The 16,751-nt window shown below is 32.8% G+C and overlaps 1 protein-coding gene across 1 annotated transcript; it reads right to left on the bottom strand.

The window, feature by feature from the left end:
• Window positions 1-5,055: 5,055 nt before the first annotated feature.
• On the bottom strand, window positions 5,056-11,060 carry LOC124363398 (fatty acid hydroxylase domain-containing protein 2-like). The gene is made up of 4 exons (XM_046818649.1): window positions 11,002-11,060; window positions 10,329-10,553; window positions 7,408-7,680; window positions 5,056-5,213 (listed from the first exon to the last, which is right to left on the bottom strand). The coding sequence occupies exons 1-4, from the start codon at window positions 11,058-11,060 to the stop codon at window positions 5,057-5,059; spliced, it is 714 nt and encodes a 237-aa protein (XP_046674605.1). The 3' UTR covers window position 5,056.
• Window positions 11,061-16,751: the final 5,691 nt, after the last annotated feature.

Below are 16,751 nucleotides of genomic sequence, written 5' to 3' on the forward strand. Positions count from 1 at the left end.
CATGCAAAACGCTATTAAATTAACTATCCAATAAAAGTTTACAAATTAAATTAATTGAAACAGCCATTCTATCACATAACTAATCACTTAACACATTTGTAGATGCCAACCTTAAAGTGTGTATTAACATCCAAACTACCATTACGAGCAGATGCTGACTTAACAAGAGATAAACTGCTTTGTTTATGCTAAGAATGTTAACAGTTCGCAAGCGTTAAAAAAATAGACAGTGCATTTCGGATAACTAATAATATTTTGGATTCAAACACAGAAGCTTTACATTGTAAATCTAGAGAGTGATACGTATTTGAAATGGACTTTGAGTAATCAATTTAAATAGAGAAAAAAATAAACAGAATGCAGCCTAAAACTTGTCGGTTATACTTAATAAAAAATGGTAGTTTGAATTAATGCCCTAATGCTTAAACAACCACAGCATAAATATAAAAAAGGGATAAATAAATATTAAATATGGAAGTATAGGTGAATAATATTCCTTTTAATTCTATATACAGTCCTTGATACATTAATAACAATGTTCCGTGGAATATCTTACTTCCAAATGTTAAGGCATTTCAAAAATTAAAACTGCTACACAATTGATTTTATTTCTGTAATAATTATTAGATATACTTTATGAAAATAACAACATAAAATGATCATTGCTACACAGTAATATGGAACAAAACTACTCAAACTCTTACATGTATACAATACTCTGATTACATATTGTAGTCACACGGAAACATGTTGTATATACAATCGTGAATATGTCTTACTGCTATTTACACAATGAAAACGTGCTCAAGTTTTGGTTCCAGAGTGAAAATATTAGTATTCAATAAATAAATATTAGTATAAAACAGCTAATTTCAGTAATTTGGGACATTCTTCACAACTCAGACTATTTAATTAGTAAATTTACAATGTCTTAAAATAATTGTGCTTTTTATAGAACCAAACCGTTTTACACAGCCAAAAAACATTTGAAGTCACTGTCAAGTGTGACGTTCTAAAAGTGAACTTACATCTCTCAATTAAGGCAAGAATACGAGTTTCTTCTTTCGTTAGAAAAATAAGAGCTTCATCTTAAACCATAGAGTTTACAAATCAAGATTAATTTTTTGTAATAAGTGGTGGATTGTGCAATATAAAAAATATGTAGAACCATTTCCTTTATGAGATAATCTAGAAATTAATTAAACAGAAAAAGTCAATTATACCACATCTTATTATTGAATAGTTAAAATAATTTAGATCATCGCATTAAAAAACAAATGTTTAAATCATAAGAATACAGTAGTTTTGAATTGAAGAGCAATGCAGCTTTAAAACTATTAAGTAGTTACACAGAGAGTTTAGTGGAACTAGCTAATCCTAATGAAACCTAAAGTTTTAGGACAATGATTAGAGATGCGAGTTCTTTATATATGACATTTCAAATCGAATAATATACAATTTTTAGCATGTTCCACCAATTTTGAATACTGCATTAGGTAAATAATAACTTAAATTAAACTACTGCATTTAACACTCATAATTAAGTGTTAAATATGATCTTTTGAAGTGAAAGATTATTTGCTCTTGGGATGCTTTTCATTTGAATGAATCAAAGATGGTAAAAACCGTTTTAAACTGTTAAAATTCAGTTTTTTAGCTAAGCGAATTCACCCAGTGAGAGTATCCATAATCAATGCTGTGCATTGATTATTTTGAATAATTAGACAGTTTTATTGTTAACTGTAAACAGGTTTCAATTGCCTTTTAAGAAACAAGAAGCTGTTAAAAATGTTGTTTGCTCAAGTTGCAAATTTAAGGGTTGTACTGAAAATATCAGTTAATAAAAAAACTACTTTAATAAAAGCAAAGTAGAAAAGACTGCTTGTGTCAAGTAAATGATATAAAACAGTAAAACGTTAGCAATAATATATATATAACTAAAAGCGTTGTTACAACTAATACTTTTACCCAAGCCAGAACCAATACTGGATAGGGGGGCCTAACACTAAAAGACTTTAGTTCGGTGCAGACAAAAAAAGTATGGAAGAAAGGTGCTATTACTGAAGAGCTCCCATCAGTCAAGTCAGCTGACACTACCACCACTGCAGTCAGTCGTCCACAGCACCTCTCCCACTCCTGACACATTCACACGCTTCAATCACAACATTCTGGATTGTTAAAATAACACATTATCCTAAAACAATGTATCGCAAATGCCTTCTTAACCCTCTAACTGGCAACTGCCATATATACAGCAGTTTGGATGCTCGCGTACTGGCACTGCCAGTAAGCAGACGTTTCAGAAATCACTTATTATTTGCGTATTTTTGATGTTTCGGTTTAAAACCAAATAACAATCGATGGCAGAAAAATCGAATTTTCCATTGAGGTATATTATTACTCAATAAACCAAACTTTATTCCTCTTTGAATGGTTAAAAGAAACGTCTTGTGCAAGCAACTGTTTTGACTGTGACCAGCTGACCAGGCCGACTGTCTTATTAGTTACGCTTGCTGTCGTTGTGTTTTGATGTCTCTCTAATTTATTTATTTTTAGTTAATATTTTGTTTTGTTATTTTGTTATTAGTAATATGGCTGATGGAGTCACGCTTCATTTTAGGAATAAATCTAGTGATTTGAGAGAACTATTAGTTGAATTGGAACCGGCATCCTTATCAGGCTAGTTCAAGTTAAAACATTTTGTGAATAAAAAAAACTATAGCAACATAGCGAGTAATAAGCGAGTAGTATTATTCCTTTAGTTTTCCTGAAAACAGTGATGCATAATAAATCATATATAGGTTGCATTTCAGTGTTGTAAAGCAATTTTACAAAATGCTGAAAATACAATGTTAGTGGACTTTGCGCTAAAGTTCAAGAATTGCTAAAAAGGGTTATTTTTTAAGTAAAAAAGCTAAAATTATATATATTTTTAGTAAGTATAAAATTGTGTTCCTTATGTATGATTTGGAATTTATATAAAACTTTCACACATACATGATGATATAGTGCAAAGTTATAAAAATTATCAAAAAAATTCATATAAAAAATATTTAAACACAGATTTCTTTTTTGAAAATATTAATTAATATAATGTATTATTGTTATTTGGAATATTCTAAAAACAATGCTATATAATAAGTTGTATATATGAAGAATTTTGAGAGGTGCATAACAGTTTAATGTAATTCTTACAAACTGCTAAAACTAGGGTGCCAGTACAGGAGCAGACACCGCCAGCTCGAGGGTTAAAAGTGTATGGTAAACTATCCATTATAGCAAGGCACATACAAACAAATAATAGGCTACTGCCCCTAAGATATGTTTGTTTGTTGGTCACAGAATAGTACTCTAGGAACTTTTGAGACCAGGACCAAATGTCCCAAAACTGCACACTGCCATTTTGGGAATATGTTCCAAAATTGCGTGGGTCTATTAGCCAATTGTTTACCAAAATGTAAAGAAATGTATTGCCTTCAATACAACAATAATGTTAACCCTTTAAAAATCTTAAAATATTTACTAGGCTATATGAAACATATTCAAAAAATAAAATTTTCAACTTGAATTAAGTTTTAGTTTGAAGGCAAGCAATGTATTTTTTGCTTTGGGAGTTATTTTTATTTCGTTGTGTATATTGTTTGGTATAAAATACCAAATAAAAAAAACAAAAATTAGTTAGTTTTGTTTATTAAGAAACATAACAAATATACGTTTAACACATCAATAATGCAGAGAATTAGATAAACAAAAATGAACAAAATATAAATTAACCTTTTCAGGTTTGTTTTGATGTTAGGATGGAATGATGGAATAAATTAACCATGATGATTTGAGAAATTGAGAAACACATATTGTAAATATTATTCCAACTTTCACAAATTCAAATATTTACCATATTAAAAAAAAAAAACTAAAAATAATAAAGTTCATTATTACAATATTTCATTGATTGAACTTATTATTAAAAAAAAAAAAAAAAAGTAAAGAATGTCTTATTTTACCAGGCCAAGTTAGGGCTAAGAAGCCCTCTCTAACACTTAACCTGGGGACCAACGGCTTAAAGGTGACTTCCGAACCACCACCAATGGCCGGGCAGGCGGGCCGCTTGCAAGGACAGGATCGCTCAGCGGTCACCTGTCCAAGCAGCAGCCACGCTCGGCGTTGCTTGATCTGGTTATCTTGCGATAACCGCCGTACCCACTACACTGCGCCACTGGCAATTATTATATCGATTAGAAAGTATAATTAATGAAGTGAAATAATTTACTACAGTATTATACTAACACACAAATGTGTTTGCAAGTAACTGCTCTCAGTAGTTAACGTATGTAATAATCCGTAAATGTGAACCCATACGTATACATAGTTCCAATATTGGAGCAGTGAGTCTTCTATGTCTTTGGCTGATATGGTTTAATACAGAGTTAACGATATCACTTAAAATCTTACAACTCAATCGGGGGGGGGGGGGGGGGAGTAGAGGGTAGCAACCCATTTTTTTTGCATTTGATACTGCTTTCCTCTCAAAGACTACTTAACTTACAGTTTTGGAACCTGTTTTAATTTATAACGTCAAATTAGGTCAGAAACCATAAGAAACTATTGAATTTGCACCTTAATCTACCTTACCGGAATTTCAGGAAGACTTGGTTAATACGGGTGAGCTGAATCCGGACGAAAATCTTTCGCTTGCTGTAACTTGCTATGGAAGCGTTTTCTGACCCATATTTATTTAACTTTTTTCATTATTATTTTTACATGTAGAATGAGCTCCCACAGTTTCTGCATATCTTCAGGAATATCCTTGTATGTGTCCTTAGTTCCAATATTGGGGCATCAAGGAAATCTAGTAAGTTGCCGGCGACCTCTAAAGTTCACTAGGTCTTGGACTGATATGGTTTAATACAGATTCAACAATATTAACTTAACTGTACTTTAAAGCCCTGTTGTGTATTTAATAAAACACATGTTTAACACTAATGCATTGTTCACCTATACCTAGAACCATCGCTATTATCTAACGCCAGCTAGACGAATGCCTTTGTTTACTCACTTATTGTTTCCACTTGGGCTCATCAGGGTACATCTCCCGAGCAGGCACCAGGCTCAACATGGTCGTGTGTCTGGCGTAGGAGCGAGTGTTGCGAAATACAGTGTCCGTGCCATGCAGACGGTCCAGCACTCCCAGTACTCCGAAACATTGATTGAATCTATGAGACAACAGCTTTTATTAATGGACTATGACATCTACATACATATTTTTAAAATTGCCATTATAAAATGCGTTTATTTAATTATGAGCATTTATGAGTTACAAAACCCCTAAATGTTTGAATAGCAGTTTCTTTTTTTAGGTTAAAATCTAGACCATAAATAGATGGTAAATAGGAAATAGATGATTAGCGCTAAGTGTTGATAATACACTAAAATTGTATTAATTATATGTTACTTATTGAAGTTAGATCCAAATTATATATTTCTGTTTCATTTAACTTATGCTAACTGAATATTGTTAAAATAAACCTGAATTTGTAAATTTTATCACACAAAATATTGAACCAGAGAGAGGTTATTGTGAGATGAATATGGAATATAATCTGATATTATTTATTATTTTCTTATAATTTTCATCAGTGTAATTCTATGCCTGTAGTTAGGTTATCCTTGATAAAATATCTTACCCATACCACTTTTAAAATGCTACTTTATATCACTTATAATTTAAGAACATATTAATACAAGAACCACCTCTGGTACAAATTCAGTTATATTTTAAAGATGTGGATGATTTTCTTATTGTATTTAAAGAAAATGTAATCATATTCTTAATGTGTTATCTATTAATTATTATTATCCTATGCCTGCAAAGGAGTTACAAGGTAAAATTAAATAAGCGTTTAAGAAATATTTTGAGACATTTCGTAAGGAATGACAGACAATTTAAGGCAACTGATTGGCAAAACTTATTTCAATTTCACCCCTGCATTGCGCTGTAGATGAAGCAGCTAAAATTACTTTCTTAATATTTTAAAATATAACTCATCTACTAATAGGTGAATTACATTTATTGATTGGAAATCTGTAGTTATTGGCAAGTATGAATTCTTAATTTATAAACATTTTTCTTTTTCAATTTAACCCTTTTAACCCCGACGTCCGTACTATACGGACGTCGTAAAAATGGCGTCAACTCCCGACGTCCGTATAGTGCGGACGTGCACTTTTTATTACTTTACTGGCCACCTATTTCACCAAATGCTTTGAAATTTCACAGACTTGTGCACAAAGATATTTTGCATCAAAATATATTAGTTTGTAATGGTTTGACTTCGTATTTTGTCAGTCTGTGACTGAGCAATTGCAGTTTGTCTCGACTGACTGCTCACGGCTTGTTGCAGACAGCTGTATATATCACGTGGTTGTGAATATTCCGTTTTCTTCACAGTTTTAGGTTAAAGCAGTATAAAGTACGGCAGTTAAAGTTTAGTTTATTATTTGTTTTGATTTCAAAATGAGTAAAAGACATCATTCAAAGTCTCCCGTAACTGAAAATACACTAATTAGTAACCTAGTTGCAAATGGTGTGGATGTGATTAGTGACCCCAATTGTTTTTGGTGACCACAAGTGCTAAAACATTTTGTATTGATGTAAATATTGTTTTAAAACTTTTTTTAAAATTTATATTATGAACATTTTTAGTTATTTTGTCAGAAATAACTTTGGTTTTATGTTTATTTTAAGTACTGTGAATTTCAAAGGTCTTGTTACATTGCCTTGCCCAGAAATGGCAAAAAGAAAAATGTACACGGCTTTACAAAAATTGATGCTATTCCACTTGTAAATAAGGTAGGCCTATAATTTTTGTTTCCTTTTATTAAGGATTAAATATATAATAAAGTAAATGGGTAATTTTTGTGTCAAATATTTTTTTATCTATATGGTTTTCCATGATCAAACTTGAAATGTTTTCATTTTTATTTATTTTTTATATATGTATATGTATGTAAAAAAATTTTCTTTCAAAATAATAATTTTTATTTGTATATTTCTGTAAGCTACATGTATAAAGAAGTAAAACAAAAAAAGAATTACCTAAATATCTTAATAAATAACTGAGTTATGAATTTTTTACAAAACCCTTACATTTTGTCTGAAAATGGCTTGGGATTTCTGGCACATCACTTGATTTAATGGCCGGGGTTAAAAGGGTTAACCACATTTACTGAAAGAAAAGCATCAGTAAGCAATAAAGGTTATATCACTAAGTATTGCATTTCAGTTACTAAGGGTTCATAACTTTAAACCTCACTCTAAAGGTATCGATTACGACTTATTCATTCCGTCTTCTCATATTGAGAATGACCAAGCGTATTTACTACCTATCAATGTAGTAATTTACTCACTTGAGGTGATGGAAATCATGAGCCTCCGGGGAGGGAAAGAAAGGCCAGTGGTAGCCGGAGTGGGCGTTGAGAGTGGAGATGATTGCGATGGCGAACCACAAGTAGGCAGTGGCGACGTGAGAGCCGGCGATGAAGACACCCAGGAACGGTGGCAGCAGGTTGCTGAAGATGTGTTCTATCGGGTGGCAGTAGATGGCAGTGACTGCGACTGGAGCGGTCCATTCGTGGTGACGCTTGTGTATGTGTTTGTAGAGTTGGCGTGCGTGGAGCAGCCTGTAGGTCAGATAAACAGTATAAGTTAACTGATGAGTAAGACCCTGACATTTCAGTTGGCAATAAACTTAGAGACAAATAACAAGATTATGCAGTAGTAATAAAGCCAATGAAGAGTATCAGATTGAATGTAAAGTAAAAGTATCCTGTATACATGAACATATAAAATCCTGTTGAAAAATGCAGATTTTTGTATGTACAAATAAATAATGTAATATTTTTTTTTTATACGAATTAACATTTTTTTCTTCATAATGATTCAAAAAACATTTAATTTAGTAAATATGTTAATCACAAATTTACTAATAGCAGAACAAGAAAATTTTTAATTAAATTTTATATTTACTGTATAATAGTTTTACAATTCAAAATGTATGTTACACTGTAAAAGGCAAACCTTTATTTATTTATTTTATTTTATTTACATGCAACAATACAGGTTACACACCCAATTACATTGTGCATGTTTAAATCAAGATGACATGCAATAATATTCACACATTCAAATAAATTCAATCCAGTCCAGTGTTCCACCAAAATAGTTCCATTAAATAGATAATTAAGCCTAAAGATAAATAACAGATACATATATATAGATATAACAACGTAACTATAATAAAATTATAAACAAAATAACAACAATAATAAATAATCATAAATATTAACAAAGTCAAGATAAGCCATAACAAAAAGAACGTGTGTGTGTGTGTGTGTGTGTGTGTGTGCGCGCGCGTGTGTGCGTTTTTAATAACGTATAAACATCTTAATAAAAATATTGGTAGTGTAGTAATTTGTTAAATGTGTGTATGTAAGGTATTAGATAGTCTAGCTCAGTTTATATCCCTCTGACAAAGTCTTTTGTATTGATTAATACTATGTAAAAATATATCAACCTCCCCAGGCAAAGAATTATGCAATCTCATCATTGTATTCAAAGGTGATGAAAAATGTGCCATTGTACGAGAAAAATTAATGTGAAACAAATTTTCTTTATCTTGAAATGTTGTTTCATACTTAACTTGTAGTGTAAAAAGAAAAACTCGAATTAACACATTTAATTTAAAATTTTATGCTGATTTCAGAAATACATAGTTTTCAATAAATTAGATCTAGTTTATATGAATTAAAATGTTTCTTCTCCAATATATTTTGTAAAATTATAACTTGTTGTAAATTTACTCTGGATTTACGCTTTAGTGTTGAAAGTTAGTTTATATTGTTTACATAATGTAAATAAATTTTATAAACTATTATTTAAGTAATAATGCTCTGAAATCCATCCCAAAATAATTTTTGTATAAGTAAGAAAATAAAAACTGTGGAATAAATAAGATGATCTCCATGATAGCTGTAGAACAAATAAGAACAATAAAGAAACCGAAAAGCAAAACATCTAACAAATCCATATACAATGAGAAGTTTGATTTTTTTCTCTTTACAACCCAATGAACTTTACCGATATAAAATAAATTTACTTGTTCAAAAGTATGAAAATACACATACTTAACCCTGGAACTGGCAAACACCCGATATCGGGCGTTTTAATACGTCTTTTATTACGTACTTAAAACACGATCAAAGAGTATCGGTATTGATACCAATCGAAAGAGGAAGGTTCGATTTATGTAAATACTACACTAATAAATAATTTTATCATTTCGTTACACGTCCATACGTTTTAAAATCTCTGAACTGTTTGTTTACTTTCTCCTGCGTACTGCGCTAGTTGCGTGCGCAGCGATGAGTCAACTGGTTCATTCGGCTATTGTTATTTCGTCAGCTGCATGGTGTTCTGTCTGGTTTATTGTTTGTTTGAGTTCGTTGTAATGATGGTTGTGTATATGACACAATAATAGTAAGTTTTTTGTGCGTGTTTACGTAATGGATCGTAATTTCCGCGATCGTTCAAGTGACATTCGAGAACTAGTTGTACATGAAATAAGCAACAATGAGGATTCCGATTTAGTGACTCAATCAGAACATAATTAAAAAAATATATAATAAAAAATAGAAAATTAATATAAACTAATAGTTACAAGATTGTACAAATCCAAGTGAGCTTTGAAGTTCTTACTTTCGTTGGTAAGTAGCACTTTTGAATGTCAGTGTATGTTTTTTGTATCGTTTACCACATGTAAAAATAAATACCTTATAATCTATGTGTTGTTTTATTGTTACTCAGAATTAAATGCTCTTCCTTTTTTATATTTTGGATTTTGCGTATGACTAACAACAACAATTTTACAAATCAAAAACTGAACTAACTTTTCTTTTTTCTAAATAAATTTTTTTCATGAAGAGGTAGAGTAAGGGTATTTTTTTTGCTTTAATTATATTATGTGAAAAATGTTCCTTGAACAATGCTGAATAACGAAATATATAATATGACATAGGTACTTTATAGTAAACATGTAGTAATAAAATAAATATAAGGCAATGTATGAAGTACTAAAACACTCTGCCACTGAGAGAAATATGACCGCCAGTTCCAGGGTTAAAGGACTAATGTTGATTCTTTGTGCTGTGACAAATTAAATAGTGAGCCCACGATATACTGACCGTTATTTGTTGATTAACCAATTTTCACTACTGACTAGTATATACAGTTAAATATACAGTACAGTAAGACGATCTGATGCCGTTGATACCTGTGAGAGTAGTAGAAGCTGATCTCCTCGATGATGATGAACAAGGCCAGCTCGGCCAGCACCCAGTGGAAGGTGGGCAGTTCCCGTAAGGGGGGGAAGCCACGCCACATCATCAAGTGGTAGCTGAGATACGCCACTGGTAGTCCTACCACCAGTTGGTTGAACAGCACACAGCATATCACCTGCGGCCCAGCACACTCTGTCAGCCAACTGATTCTATTGCAGCTAGTGCATACATTACATACGATTTGGATACATTTTGTATAAGTGTTATACAGGAATTGATAAATTGATAACAGACTGTTTCTGATTACTTAATTTTAACCCATTGCACGTCTCTAATAAATTCATTAACTTTCCTATAACACCAAGACAAGTAAGAATTTTTCTCCTTTAAGTTCAAAGCTAATTTTTACTATAGTGAAATTATTAAAGGTAAAAGCAATAAAAATATAAAACGGGGCATTTTACTTAAAATTAGCGTATTTATTGATACAAATAGAAAAACAAATCTATTTACAAAACTGTTTATTTGAAATAAATTAAATACACCTCGTGCACTATAAAACAAGACAAATATTTAAAACTAATCACAACACTACCAAATGAAGAGTAATGACAAGATATGTAGTAGACGCATACTCGTGACAACCGAGAAAGCGGTAATACACACCATGGATATGTTTGGTTATGGCTCTCTAGGAGACGCAGAACTGAGGAGCATGTGGTCATGGTCAGAGTTAGACAAAGGGAGTTCCTCTCCCCCTGCATGAAGGTTTTGGCATGGACATTTTAAAGGTCTTTTGTAAACTAAAAAAACTCTCCAAGAGACATAATCTATAATATCGGATATAAATGTATTTGGTGATTTGGTCAAAGTCTACCATTCTAATATATCTGTCTACGGCGTGGGAAGGGTTAACATGTTTGGAGAAATTAAATACAAATATTAAATAATAGAGGTTTTGTTGTTGTTTATAAAATTATACAGTGAGTAAAACTGAGTATACTATTAAAATGTATTAGAAAGTGAAAATAAAGTGTTATGAAAAGTAATTAGTATTAGATAAAACACTATCTAATCATATGGAAAGGTTATAAACCCTACATTTATATCTTCATTAAATTAAGGTAGAAACAAATGAACAACATTTTAAAGGCAAGTAAAAATGAATTGAAAGTCAAATATTCAGATGAATTAAATAAACGTTATCATTTTGATGTGCCGTAAATGCTATTCACAATGACAATTATTGAACTGTAGTAAAAACATCTTAACCTCGCCAAAATTTTATTTTTCTCTTTCTTATCACTCATTGGCTGTTAGCAGACTTTGTATTTATAGGCATTTTAATAAATGCTTCTTCTATACACAGTGTTCAGTAAGTCTTCCAAGACTTTGGGTTTTTTTCCATCTATCTGTCTGTATGTGTTTTTTATCGAAAAAATATATCTTTTGAACTACTAAAGTAAGATAGTTATGAAACTTGAGAATTGTATTGACCTTTGGTAAGTAAACCTTTTTGAAATTAAAATATTAACAAAATCCTTTTGCCCATTTCAATATGGCGGTTGATAGTCGGTTTTTAGTTATTTTAGTGGAATAATTTAACCCCCCACCCCCCCCCCCCCCCACCCCCCCCCCCCCCCACCCCCCCCCCCCCCCACCCCCCCCCCCCCCCACCCCCCCCCCCCCCCACCCCCCCCCCCCCAAAAACAATAATGACGACAAAGTTGAACCTTGTGGTACACCTAGAGGATTAACTCTCCAGTCAGATTTCTTACCTTCGACAGTTCTAATTTGCTGTAGCCTCCCTTCCAAATACGACTCAAACCATTGAACAACATTATCACTAAAATTATAAGATTTAAGAATTGAAACTAACAACTTATGATTTACACAATCGAAGAGAGAGAGAGAGAGAGAGAGAGAGAGAGAGATTAAAAATTTATTTCTTACAGCATTCATAAATTCACGCGTATGACAGACTCATACCACAACATCTATTCTAAAACACCAATATTGAACTAATGTTAAAATATAAAAATGTTAAATATAATAGTAAAGAGGAAGAACTCAGACATCTTTAATTTTCAACATACGTGTTTAGAACTAAATCCTTTCATAGGAATAATTTATATCATCAATACCAATAAATTATTTAGAGAGAGAGAGAGGAGGGAGAGAGAGAGAAAAGAAGAGAGGGAGAGGAAGGGAGGAGAGAGACCTCATCTTTGACTGATTACAGGAATATAAGAGTGGAGGAACAGATGTCACTCAAATCTGAGCAACGTAATGAATACCAGGAGCAAAATACTGCGTAGTGTCTGGTAGGAGAATTCAAAATAGCGGCCAGTTGTGGAGGTAATACATTGATAAGATCCTTTTCTCTCAATACAAGAAGAGAGAGCTCATTATATTACATTTAATATAACTCCTTTTTATTATGATTTTTTGTGTTCTCTTAAGACAAGAAGCTTATAAATTGCACTTAGTCCTATAAGAACCAGCGCTGTGACAGGATATTCAGGATGGGTAAGGTTAGGGCGTAGGGACCGCCTTCTATCGAGAAGATGAGGAAGAATTAGGACACTATATCTCAAAGTCATGTCTCCCCGGAAGAAGGGGAGGTCAGCTCTGAACCAGCCTCTCCAGTCAAAGCAGGCAGGGGGTGGCACACCCTTGTTGAGACTAGCAAGAACCTCTGATAGTTAGGGAACGAATCCCACCAAACTCCAACAATCATCTCCCTCAGTAGATTAGACCTATCGAATTGCCCTGCACCCCAGAATCTCGACATTTGCGGTTAGTGATGTGCCGCTCCTGGACTATATCAACTTTTGGTTGAGACATAAACCAGATTTTTCAAAATGTTGACCAAATGTTAATTTTTTCTCATATTATCAATGCTTCTCGAACTGTCTTGTTGAAAATATCTACTCTGTATCTGTGCTGTTCTTGTCTCCAAACATTAGTATTAATTTACAAATGTATTATACAATCAAAGGCCTACGACACATGTTTATTCATATATTAACACTATATGAATTGATCTGTAAGTCTAGATTTACTGCGAAGGATCATTGTTCATTGGGTGAAATTCCCTTAGTGTTAAGATTTGTAGAAACATGAATCCCAAAGGAGAATCCTCTTGTCATCCTTGGCTGATCTAGGCTGAAACAGAGCATTCTTCCAAGGTAGTGTGATGGTGGTTGCACCCTTAGATCTTGGGAGGAGTCACCAATACATCTCTAATCCTCTACAATTACTATTATCCACATTCTACCATTCAAAGCTACACAGAAGACCTAATAGAATGCAATAAGAGATTTCCTCGGCTTCTACATCTAGTGAAATCTCTTACCACAGGGTGCAAAAATGTGGAAACGCTTTCACAACATTTGTATGGCTTCACTTGCACAAATGAAGAGTGGGACGAAAATCTTCACTGTAAGCATAGGTTGAATTTGGTGTGAAATTGAAGATCTCCTTAAAAAAAATTAATTCCCGCAAACCGAACTTCAAAAGAACCTTTCATTTGATATCAAACCCAACCTATGCTTACATTGAAGATTTTTGACTCTTCATGGCCCGCCCCCTGAAAAGATTAAATGCCACGAATGGCCTCAAAAAGTTTGTTCTTGGTACCAAGGGTTATGTAGAAAATTTCACTTGTACAAGTGAAGCCATTATGTATGTTTTCATTTAAGAGTAAATCAAATGGACTGGGATCAGTTTCTGAATTTTTTTTAATGAGCAAAAAATAAATAATCCGTCTGGTTGTATATCATTAATACCGAGTGTGGTTCCTGACCAACTAACTAAATCACGTTTCACGTATGATCATTGATATGAAAAGTGTTAGTATGGTAGTAATTTTTCTTCTGTCTCGAAGATTGGTTTTGGTTTTATATACATAGGCATAACACGTACTCATATAGAGGAAAAGAGATGAACTTTGAAAATGTTATTGAATGTGAGGCTCCATTATATTTAGCCAATTAATGTTGACCGCTTTCAACTAATTTTAAATTCACGGCCAATTGTAAGTTAAGTCGTTAAAAGACACTACTAAGACTATTAAACTTTGAATCCATTTAATGCCTTTTCAAAACTGTCAACTTAATTGCAGCATCCACAACAGTATGGTCAATATTCTGTGTTGAATAAAAAGTGTTTCTAAAAGACAAGGCAAATAGACAAATTTACTGGATAAAGTGTAACAATCTAGATTGTTCATGGCAAAATAAATGCATTAAACGGCTTGCCTGATTATAACTCCAAAAGTAATTTCACTTTTATAATGACACGTTCAGTTAGGGTCAAGATCATGCCAAAAACAAAATTACGACAATTGGCAGACATGTTGAACTTGAGTTTAGGCTTGAATTTTCTTTTTAGTGTAACGATTAGAATATTGGGCTTTAAAGAAAAACGTACACCTCACGTTAGATTCGAGTAAAGTTTTGTTCAAAGTATTATATACCTCTATTAATCGCTTAGGCTTTATTGCGGCTCTCGGGGTTAACCAACTATAGAAGTTTCTTGACTGCTTCCAATAAAAAAAGTAACAGTCGTCCATCATAGAGCTTCGCATTCTGTAATGATAATTGGTTGAAATCTTGATCTTGGAATCTAGCAATGGAATCACTTGGTCAAGTTTTGTTAGGTATTCTTCAATAATGAAGGTCAGAGAAAAGTGTAGTTCAGAAAAGTATTTAATGTTGACGCTCTGCTCCCTTAACTCCAAATATATTTGATGTCTATCTTGGATGAAGAAATAAACGGTACAGTAATCATGCCAAATTTGTATAATATTTTGTGTTCAGTAAGAAGCACAGACCAATCTTGATCTAGTGATTCCATCCTAAGTCTTCCCACCACTAGACATATTTTTCTGACATCGAGTTTTGACTTTGGAATCGACCCCTTGATTTTGGCATCAACCAGTCAAATTTCTGTAAGATCACTTCCATATATGATAATTATATGATCATTATATGCAAGGCCTATTATATGACAATAATATGTTTTGATCGGCAAAACGATGCCTTATTAGATTAAACTACATTTACATTGGCATAAAACACGATACAAAGACATACGTACTTTGGCATTTTCTCAGTACGTCGAGAGAAAGGCTTCACTGTTTCCTGTATTTGCCATCATTGTATGTTACAAAACTAAAACATTACGTTTCTATTGGTATCTACCGTCTTCATTAGCTGACTAAAAACTACGGAATGAGGTTAATTAGGTACAAGGAATTAAATATTAATCGAAATGTAGTGATGGCTTCACTGTTACTCTGTCAACAATCAATTGACAACAGAACAATGTGTACGTCAAAACATTCCAGTAGGCTTATGTAATGTAAATCCAGAGCGGTTGCCATATGCACAACGCATGTTACGGTCCTAAACAGGCACACTGTATACACCAGACAAGGTGTAGGGGTGGAAGAAAAATTTATCTAAAATGTTCTAACAAAGTTTTCAGAGCAATGTTGATACCTTGTGGTTCTACGTAGTTGGCTTCAAACGTAAGGGGTTATCATATTCTGACCAACACATAATCCATAAAATGTGTCTGGATAGTATCCATCCAATATTGAGATGTACACCTATCACTTGATTAATGCTTCCATCCTAGAACTTCGCCCATTCTGGTCATATTTGATTGAGATCAAGCATTGATCTTCATATAATTCAACAGAATCACCATGAATTGCTATTTTCTATAATGTATTAACCAAACCATGTATTCTTAATATTACCTGGATTGTAAATACGACTTTAACATTATCTTTTTTGCCATCGTTATCGGTTATGAAAGGTATAACAAAACTTTTTGAGGATTGGAGTCTATCCTCTTCGCCAGGGGGGAGCGGTATCAATACGTATAAAAATAAAGAACAGAAAGAAGTAAACAAGGGAAAGAAAAGGGTTCATTCAAACATGCCCAAAAGCTGTTTGGAGCCCATTCCAGGCGTTGCCACTGCACAGGATGCAAGTCCCGAGCATAAATCACAAGTATGAGGATCACAATTACACATCACACTAGCACAGGTGTTATACCTCTTATAACCTATAACGATGGAAAATTTCCAAAATCCTGTTATCCTTTTAAACCTTCCAGCGTCAATAACAAACTTTAAACAATAAATTATCTTTTTATTTATAATTTACATTTTCTAATGTGAACAAACACCAATAATTAAGAAATAGGTTGAAATAAGATACAACGTAAATCTTTACGTTAATTCAGTGTTTAAATTTAGGTCCCATAGAATTCAACTCAATCGGTTATGTAGGTTTTGTGTGATCAAAGGAGTTACATACATATATCAAATAGCCCAAACTGTCACATCTCTAGTATAAGTAGGATTTAGTCACACATAGAAGACAATCAGAACAAATTTG

The sequence above is a fragment of the Homalodisca vitripennis genome, chromosome 5 (assembly GCF_021130785.1).
Source record: "Homalodisca vitripennis isolate AUS2020 chromosome 5, UT_GWSS_2.1, whole genome shotgun sequence".
NCBI classification, from domain to species: domain Eukaryota; kingdom Metazoa; phylum Arthropoda; class Insecta; order Hemiptera; family Cicadellidae; genus Homalodisca; species Homalodisca vitripennis.